Source organism: Erythrolamprus reginae, chromosome 2 (genome assembly GCF_031021105.1).
Source record: "Erythrolamprus reginae isolate rEryReg1 chromosome 2, rEryReg1.hap1, whole genome shotgun sequence".
NCBI classification, from domain to species: Eukaryota; Metazoa; Chordata; class Lepidosauria; order Squamata; family Dipsadidae; genus Erythrolamprus; species Erythrolamprus reginae.
In genome coordinates, this window is record NC_091951.1 from 185,621,857 (window position 1) to 185,632,096 (window position 10,240).

A 10,240-nucleotide genomic window follows, 5' to 3' on the forward strand; every position below is an offset into this window, starting at 1 on the left:
AAAAGTTACTGGTTTTTTTTGCTTCTGCGCATGCTCAGAAGCAAAGAAACCAGCAATTTTTGTTGCCGGAAATAGATTTCGGCTGCTGCACATGCGGCAAAAGTGGCTTGCTCCAGCTCTGGGCACGTGGCCTGCTCTTTGGTCTCCCTGGCTGCAGGAAAGACACCTGTGGCGTGGGAGAGCATAGAGCAGACCACATGGCCAGAGTTGGGGCCACCCAGCCTTCTCCCTGCGCCCTGGCCCCTGCAGGAGGTGAGCACCAGAGAAAGGTGGCAGGAGAGAACTTGGGTTCTGCCCTTTATTGTGGTCTCAACCGGTTGCGGGGCAGTAGGCTTGTTTGCAGTGAAAGTTACTAAAATTTTTGCTGCCACACTGTATGTGTGTGGCTTATTTTTTGGGTGTGGCTTGCTGGCCATGTGACCAGGTGGGAGTGGCTTGATGATCATGTGACCCGGGGCAGTGAAGAGCTACCAAAATTTTTACTACCACACTGTGGGCGTAGCTTATGTAGGATGCCCTGCATTTTCTTTCCACATCTTTCAGTGCAAATTGGGTGCTCTGGGGTGGAGCTACATTTTCACTACCCTACTGTGTGGTGTCTACCTCACCACCACCCCCGGTCCGGGCAGCAGCCCACCCAGTGATGGGCTCCTACGGGTACAGTCAGGAACGCAGTTCCAGTAGCAAAATTTGGAGCTCCATCCTAGAGCACCCAATTTTCCCTGAAAGATGTTGAAACAAAATGCATAAGCCACGCCCACGGTGTGGTAGTAAAAATTTTGGTAGCCAATCACTGAGCCCACCTCTGGGTTGCACTAATAACTGAGAACAGTTTCACATGCTGAAGTCACAGATGGCCACCCCTTGCCTATTTGAGGCACCACATTATAGCTTGGTCTGATTTCGGATCGTGTCAAGATATATAAGAGGGAGAGCAAGCATACAGTGGTGATAATGGTGCGGGGTATGCTGCCATCTGGTGGCAATTCAAGAGCACATCCTGCCTTTTGATCCACAACAAATGCAGACGTCTTAAGCTTGACAAGGATATAGCTAAACGGCAGACTTCCGGGGTGGGATTATATGATCTTGGTCTTCTTGAACTCAATCTCATTCTGCTGCCTCTTCCCCCTTCCCATCTTCAGACTTTGGGTGACCTTTTAAATCACTTGAGACAAGAGGCTTTTGTTCTGTTGCTTCAGCAGTACGGTGACTCATCTCCGTTACAATGAGATGGAGTCATTTGTGGAGCAGCGTGAGCAATAGCATCCCAGCCTCTCTGGGCACCAGCCAGACCCCTAGCCTCCTAGCAAGACTGATTTGTTAAAGAAAAAAGATTGTTGAAGGAGAAAAATATTCTTTTTTAAAAAAAATATTTTTTATTTACAAGACTATATACAAAAAACATAACAACATATAAACATCTATAGACAATATACAATAACAACAGAAAATACATTTAAAAGGTTGGGTGGGTGAACGGCAGATCTATGATAATAAGTTGTGCTATGAATATTCTGAATATCCCGATATAGTATAGTTAAACAATTACATTGTATATAAATAAGAGATAAAGTTGAGTATGAAATAGCAGAAAAATTATAAATAGATACGTTTGGTTTTCGTATATATCTTATTTCAATCTTTTACTGAAATAAAATAAGCACCAGACTGTTATTTTTGTATACATACAATTACAATTGTTAATCAATCAGATTTTTTCTTTCTTTTTTTATTTTTACAAACTAATATGTTGGAGCTTATATCCAGGGAACAGGCAGTGTCCTCCATGCAAAAATCTAAAGAAAAAAAGAATAGAGGCTGAATTGGAATACAGGTAGTCCTTGACTTACGACCAAAATTGAGCCCAAAATTTCTGTTCTTTCCTTGTTGAGTGAATCCCTGCGGTTCTTAAGGGAGTAACACGGTTGTTAAGTGAATCTGGCTTCTGTATGATAATAATGCTGCAGGCGCGACTGTCAAAAGGACAAATCCATCAGGTGATTATCGCAGGTGAAGATGGAACAAGCTCCTAGAGAACTTTAACGGAGGGGGAAAGATTTGGGGCTAAAGGCAAGAAGGGAGCTCAGTGAACATATAACGGCAGCAGGGAGAGTAGAAATTTAAATCTGGATCTACTGATAGAACTCTAGGTATTTTACATAATGTTCTGTCGAGCTCTCTGGTAGAATCCTCCCAAAAATGCACAGATACAATTTCAGACACACACACGTTTGAAAATTCAAAACAATGTTCTTTACAATGAAAATTCACTTAAACCAAGCCCTCTTTTGGTATAGCAAAGAGCACTCATCTCCAAACAAACTGGTAATTTGTCCAAGTCCCTTATCAGTTCTGTGATACTTAGCTTGCAGCTGTGAGGTAATTCACAGTCCTTCTTTCACAAAGTGAAACACACTTTGCTCTGGTTTAGTTTCAAAGCGGGGGAAAATCAGCACACAAAAAGTCAAAGTCAGTAAAGCAGGCACGAAACACAACGATCAGATAATCCTCCACAATGGCCAAACCCACAGGCTGCTATTTATAATAGCCTCACTAATTACCACAGCCCCACCCAACCACAGGTGGCCTCATTTTCTTTGATAATAATCTCTCAGTTGTTGTTGCCTATACATCGCTCTCTGCATGCCTGGCTGTATCATTAACTCTTGTTCTGAATCCAAGGAGAAGCTAGATAATTGATCTCCTTCTGAGCTGTCTGCCACACTCTCCTCCTCCCTGTCACTCATGTCTTCTTGGTCAGAGGAGCCTTCATCAGCAGATTCCACCAGGGGCAAAACAGGCCTGCGGCATGTGGATGTCTCCCCCACATACACAGTCCTTGGGGCAGGAGCTGGGCCAGAGCTAACCACAACACATAATTTCATTAAGAATTTTATTCTCTATTTATTAGTGGCGGGAGAAACAAAATAACTCCCTTGCCTTGTGCTAAAAATGTCAGAAAGTTCCCAAAGGGGATCGTATGGCCCCCAGGACACTGCAAAACCATCATAAATATGGGCCAGCGACAAGTGTCTGAATTTTGAATACATTTGACCACGGGGAAGCTGCAAGAGTTATAAGTGTGAACAATGGTCAGAGGTTACTTTTTTCTGTGCTGCTGTAACTTTGAACAGCCACTAAATGAACTGTTGTAAATTGAGAACTTACTTGTACACCGGCTGAGCATGCGTTACTGAGGGGCCACTAAGGTTTAATAGCAGTATGGGTCTCCAATATGAACGTTTTTATCCCTCTACGGAAGTGTTTCTCCACCTTGTCAACTTGAAGATATGTGGACTTCAACTCCCAGAATGCTTTGAGTCAGCATACTCAAAGTTTTAGGTCCCCAAGGCTTAAAGTTGACAAGGCTGATAAAGGTTGCTTGCTCTGCAGGTCAGAGCGAGGGGGTGCACATTATTTTTTAAACTAAAGACAATCTTTGCCCTCAGTAATCCATGCAAGGCTCAGCCCCACCAAAAGGTGACAGGATGAAAATAGGCAGTAACACACTAAAGATTCCTTTTGGTATAATAACCCCCACTTTTTCTTGATAATTTTCAGGACCAACGACCATAAATGGATAGCTAGTTCCTGTGCGAAAGACTTGCCTTTTGTGAATCAATGTTCGGTACACAGGGGGTGTCAATGACCAGTAACAACAGTGCAAGCTGCTGAGTTTTCTTTATTGGTAGTCCTCAACTTACAATCATTTGTTTAGTGGCCATTCAAAGTTACAAAGGCACTTTAAAAAGTGACTTACGACCAGTGATGGGCACCTACGGGAACGGTCAGGAACGCAGTTATTTATTTATTTTTATTTATTTATTTTGTCCAATACATAATACACATTGAAGAGAAAGATATGTAATAATATAAGTAAAGAAAAGAATAGAAGAAAAGATATAAAAGTATAGGTGAACATATTTGAAAGGAAGAAAACATAAATGAGATAAGGAGAGACAATTGGACAGGGGACGGAAGGCACACTGGTGCACTTATGCACGCCCAGTTCCGGTAGCAGAATTTGGAGCTCCACCCCAGAGTACCCAATTTGCACTGAAAGATATTGAAACAAAATGCATAAGCCACACCCACAGTATGGTAGTAAAAATTTTGGTAGCCCATCACTGCTTATTTTTCACACTTATGACCGTTGCACATCATCCCAAGTCACCTGATCAAAATTCAGATACTTGGCAACTGTTTGTAAGCCACTTAACAACCGTGCTTTTAAGAACTGCAGAGATTCCCTTAACAATTGTGGCAAGAAAGGTCCTAAAATGGAGCAAAGTGCACAGTTGTCTTGCTTAACAACAGAAACTTTGAGTTCAGTTGTGGCCATAAATGGAGGACTACCTGCACGGAGCCCACGGACAACCACTGTCTGCAGAGAGGCATACAAATCTAATAAATAAATAAATAATGATAAATGCAGCAACCACTTGGAAGTGGAATTTTGTTACGGGATGGGTAGGTACTGTGAAGTGTGAAGAAGTCAGCTGAAGCGATAACTTTGCTGTTCGTGCACTGGAGATGCTTGGTTCACATGTGTGTCCACACGAAACCCTGCTTTGCTAAGACAGGCCATTTTTGTCTCTTCAGAGAACGGCATTCCGGCCTTCCAGCTTGCCTACGAAGCCGAATTAGGTAGCACCCCTACGTACAGTGAACTGCGAAGGTTGGCAGTTGAGGAAAGGCGAAGACCAATTGTCCCACCAGCTTGGACAAAATTTGGGCAAGTACGTTATGCCATAACATCGTAGGCTTGTATACGAGGCAGTGAAGGCTACCAAAATTTTTACTGCCACACTGTGGGTGTGGTTTGTTTGTGGGTGTGGCTTATTTTGTGGGTGTGGCTTGCTGGCCATGTGACTAGGTGGGAGTGGCTTGATGATTATGTGACCGGGGGCAGTGAAGCACTACCAAAATGTTTACTACCACACTGTGGGTGTGGCTTATGCAGGACGCCTTGCATTTTCTTTCAATATCTTTCAGTGCAAATTGGGTGCTCTGGGGTGGAGCTCCATTTTTGCTACCCCATTGTGTTGCTCCCCATCTGGGCAGTAGCTCACCCCTGCTTGTTTGGCAGCCACACTCCCAAAAAGAGGGGATCAGGAGTTGAGTTTAAGAAATATAATTGGGTCCCTTAAACCCTGCAGGGTTAAAGGAACACAGCTTGCCTTGTTCCTCTGGCAAAAAAGGCAGGAAAAAAGAGATGACATGGGTTGAAATGTCGGCCCTGTCAGTTCTGGAGGCCACAGATAGGATAAGCCTGTATTTGACTCTTGGGCAATATTGTTCCTGCCCTGAAATAATGGCTCGAGTTCAAGGCAGAAGCTGTGGAGAATAAAAATACTGCACGGCTGGTGGAGGTTTGGGGGTATTAATTGAGAGGTGGAAATAGGCAAGAGCCCTGAGGACCTTTTGCTTTAGGGCAGCACAGCAAAACCTTGGGCCCAATTTAGATGCAGTAAAAGGAATGAAAATGATTATTCCAGGAGTGGGGAACTATGGCTCTTTTCTGACATGTGGACTGGTGGAATTCCTGGCCAGCCATGAATTCTGGGAGTTGAAGTCTAATGAAGATAATAGTGCTATCAAGGGGACAAATCCATCAGGTGATTATCGCAAGTGAAGATTGAACAAGCTCCTAGAGAACTTTAATGGAGAGGAAAGATTTGGAGCTAAGGCAAGAAGGGAACTCAGTGAACAGACCCATGATCTTATAACAACAGCAAGGAGAGCAGAAATTAAGTCTGGATCCATTGGTAGAACTCTGGGCATTTTACAAGTTCATTAAGAATTTTATTCCCTATTTATTAGTGGCAGGAGAAACAAAATAACTTCCTTTCCTTGTGCTAAAAATAGTTGAAACAGAAGAAGATTGGAGTGGAAGCAACAATAGATTTTGCTTCAAATGAAAAAGAGGATTCTTATACACTAAAATATCAGTGGTTCTCAACCTTTCTAATGACGTGACTCCTTAATACAGTTCCACATATTGTGGTGAGCCCCAACCATAAGTCTAGCCCCAATTCTCCCAACAGAGCTTTAAGCTGATTGGCAGGAAGGTCAGAGGGACACCCCCCCCACTGTAAACGCCCGATTGGTCGGATTGTAAAAATATGTTCCAAGGCGCCAGAATAGAAGCTTTAGTTCCTAACACCATAGGAAATTTGTCTGTTCCCATGGTCTTAGGCGACCCCTGTGAAACAGTCATTTGACCCCGAAAGGGGTCCCGACCCCTGTTGTGGTTAGCTCTGCCCAGCTCCTGCCCCAAGGACTGTGGATGTGGGGGAGACATCCACATGCTGCAGGCCTGTTTTGCCCCTGGTGGAATCTGCTGATGAAGGCTCCTCTGACCAAGAAGACATGAGTGACAGGGAGGAGGAGAGTGGGGCAGACAGCTCAGAAGGAGATCAATTATCTAGCTCCTCCTTGGATTCAGAACAAGAGTTAATGATACAGCCACGCATGCGGAGAGCGATGCATAGGCAACAACAACTGAGAGATTATTATCAAATAAAATGAGGCCACCTGTGGTTGGGTGGGGCTGTGGTAATTAGTGAGGCTGCTATAAATAGCAGCCTGTGGGTTTGGCCATTGTGGAGGATTATCTGATCGTGGTGTTTCGTGACTGCTTTACTGACTTTGACCTTTTGTGTGCTGATTTTTCCCTGCTTTGAAACTAAACCAGAGCAAAGTGTGTTTCACTTTGTGAAAGAAGAAGGACTGTGAATTGCCTCACAGCTGCTAGATAAGTATCTCAGAACTGATAAGGGACTTGTACAAATTACCAGTTTGTTTGGAGACGAGTGCTCTTTGCTATACCAAAAGAGGGCTTGGTTTAAGTGAATTTTCATTATAAAGAACATTGTTTTGAATTTTCAAACGTGTGTGTGCCTGAAATTTGTACCTGTGAATTTGGGAGAAGAGTGTACCAGAGAGCCCGACAGAACAACCTCCAGGTTGAGGACCACTGTTCTAGGTTCTAGTAGGAGTTCCTCTTGTCTCTTCCTAACCATTGCTGTTCCTCTTCTCTCTCCTCTCCCCTAGGTAGCTATTTCCTTGCAAGAGCTCTTGGAAGACTGTTGGGATCCTGAACCGGAGGCTCGCCTGCAAGCTGAGTGTGCCCTACAAAGGCTGCAAAGGCTGGGCACTGAGGCTCTGGCGAAAGAGTACTGAGGTCAAAGCATTTTAGGCTTTCCACTCAGATTTCCTTGGACTCTTTTGGCTTAAAAGAACTTTTGTGTTTGGTTGAGAAGAGCAAGGGGCCTTTAAGAGAAGCCCATACAGGTCCATTTTCTCAAGAGGACCCTACTGGGACATTGTCAGATTGGATGCATTGTTATCAGGGCTATTCCAAACAATCAACTTGTACTGTATTTGTTAACTACTGTTAACCTGGCAGCCATCCCATATCAAAGCCTTTGACTTTGGAATTTTCATCATTTCAAGTTTCTCCATATAGCACAATATCTTTCTGGAACCTTAAGCACACTTTCTTTAAAGTAACTCCCAGGGACATTTCTGAACAGATATTAGATGCATAGTTTATAGCAGGGGTGTCAAAGCCTTCAGGCTGGATACAACATGCAATGGAACGGATACACCCGCAGGGCCTTCCTAGTCTACCCAGTTTGAAGAGGAAAGATTAGGCCAACATGGTTTCGGCCCAGTCTATCCAATGTAAAGAGGAAACACGCCAGCAATTTGGGGAGTGGCATGAATCTGGCCACACCCACCCAGTTGACCACACCCACACAATCAGCCCCCTCCCGAAAGACAACTGCAACCCTGATGTGGTCCTCAATGAAATTGAGTCTGACACCTCTGGTCTATAGCACGTGTTACCCAAATGCAAAAATTATTTTTAAATGAAGAATTTGGATTCCTAAGAAAGACTTTTCTCTGGAACTGCTGAAGATTGTGGAGGTGCAGCCCAATACATCTAAAGGACGTATAACTGGAAAAGACTGAGGACCCAGATGGTTGGGGGGGGGAATATGTTAGAGAGGGCAGTGTAAAGCACTGTGAAACAGTATATAAATGTGATTGCTATGGCTTTTGCTATTCTCTTCCACTGGGGAAAAAAATCCATTCTTCTGTCTGCATCCAACGCAATACCTCTACACCTGGGATGTCAAACTGGATTTCTTCGAGTGTCGGATCAGCATTGTATACTCATCAGGGCAACTGTGAGGAAGCCTTTGAGAATCCAGAGAATGCAATAATAAATTAAATGGACAGAATTCAAACATCTAGCAGATTTAATGAGATGACACACCCAGTACCGGAAGTCTTCAGCTTCCAACAGTTCATTTAGTGACCTTTTGAAGTTACAACATGTTGTGGTTGGCTCTGGGCCAGCTCCTGCAACGGGGAATTTGGATGTTGGTTTAGGAGAATCCTCAGGCTCCCAGAGACTTATCTTACTGCCACCAGCTTCTGACAGTGAAGAGTCATTGCCAAGGTCAGACGCTGGGGGAAAAGAATCAGATAGAGAGATGGATGCAGCCAGCCCATTAGTTAATGACTTCATTAGTACGTCATCAGATTCAGAGGAGGATTGGTGGATAGATGCCTGAATGTGCAGGCTCGTGGCTAGAAGGGACCAACTGCGCAGGTATCATTGGAGATAAGGGAGAACCCCTGTTGCTGAGGCAATTAGGCTAATGGGGATGCTGATAAATTACCAGCGCTGCAGAGAGCGTATATGGGAATTTATCCATTTGGAGAAGAACAAGTGTTTTGGTTTGTACTGTTCCAGGACTTACAAAGACTTTTTGGATATTTCACAGTTAAGTACATCTTGTGAAGGGGGGGTGGCTGTGACGCCTTCACAGCTGCCTTTATCTGCTCTGTTTTGTTTTTGCCTCTCGCAGCATTCCAGGCTTGTTGTTTGTGGGAGAGCACTTTGGCTGTTTAAAGTGCGTGCGTACAGCACTCTTTGTTTGATAAACTTACTTTCTGTTTACTCTGAGATGGTGTGTGTGTTTGTGTTTGAGTTTACTTTGCTAACTCATTAGAGGGGCTCTTAGTGAAGGGCCAGCATAACACAACAGCATTTTTAAAAAGTGACCTATGGCCATTTTTCAGATACCCGGTGGTCAAAATTCAGATGCTCACATTTTTTATGGTTGCAGTGTTCCAGAGTCATGGAATCCCCTTTTGCCAAGCGAAGTCAATGAGGCAGCCAGATTCACTTGACAAGGGTGTTGCTAATTTCATAACTGCAGTAACTCACTCAATAACACTGGCAAAAAAGGTCATAAGATGGGGCATGACTCACTTAACAGTTGTCTCACTTAGCAACAGAAATAATGGTCTCAATTGTGGACTGCCTGTAGTGTATCTAGCATACAATATAGAGCAGTGATGGCGGTTCATGTGCCAAAAGGGTAACATGCACGCATGTGCCCACACCAGTTCCTCCCCCCGCCACACACATGCATGCACCCCCTCCCTGCACTGCCCCTGCACATGTGCACAATCCCCCCCATCCTGGCGCATGTGCACAGGCCTCACTGAAGCCTGGGACAGTGAAAAAACGGCCAAATGGGCAAACCAGAAGTTCGGAACAATGGACTTCTGGTTTGCCCGTTGTGCTGTTTTTTGCACTTTGGGGCTTCGGGGAAGCTTCCCTGAAGCCTCCGGAGGAAAAAATGGTCCTTCCCAAGGCCAAAATCAGCTGGCTAGCACACATATGAGCACTGACATAGAGCAACACCCAGTGAAGGGCTACCAAAATTTTTACTACCATAATGTGGGTGTGGCTTATGCAGGACACCCTGCATTTTCTTTCAACATCTTTCAGCGCAAATTGGGTGCTCTGGGATGGAGCTCCATTTCTGTTACCCCACTGCGTTCCCTCCCACATCCGGGCAGCAACCCACCCCTGGCAATGCCTCATGTGCCCTCTGACACAGCTGTGCATGCCACAGGTTCGCCATGATGGATATAGAGCATCCATCTAGATGTAAACCCAGCAAGCATCGCATTTTGTTGTAAACCTTGTGGTAACCAACTGTTGCAGGATAGTCAAGGATGGAGCTGGGAGACGGATTATTATTATTATTATTATTATTATTATTATTATTATTATTAATTAGATTTGTATGCTGCCCCTCTCCGGAGACTCGGGGTGGCTCACAACAATAATAAAACAATGTACAAAGAACAAATCTAATATTTAAAAAATATCTAAAACCCATTATTTAAAAAACATACAACACAA

At 44.1% G+C, this 10,240-nt stretch overlaps 1 protein-coding gene across 3 annotated transcripts in view; it reads left to right on the forward strand.

Annotated features, from left to right (window-relative positions):
• AMHR2 (anti-Mullerian hormone receptor type 2) overlaps positions 1 to 8,984 on the forward strand; it is a 43,726-nt gene extending 34,742 nt beyond the window's left edge. For 2 of the 3 annotated variants that reach the window (XM_070736042.1, XM_070736043.1), the window contains exons 8-9: positions 4,606 to 4,742; positions 7,060 to 8,984. In XM_070736042.1, the coding sequence (XP_070592143.1) occupies positions 4,606 to 4,742; positions 7,060 to 7,188 (266 nt within the window). In that variant the 3' untranslated portion in view covers positions 7,189 to 8,984. The remainder of the gene's footprint in view (positions 1 to 4,605; positions 4,743 to 7,059) is intronic. The other variant, XM_070736041.1, reaches the window with a different exon arrangement.
• Positions 8,985 to 10,240: the final 1,256 nt, after the last annotated feature.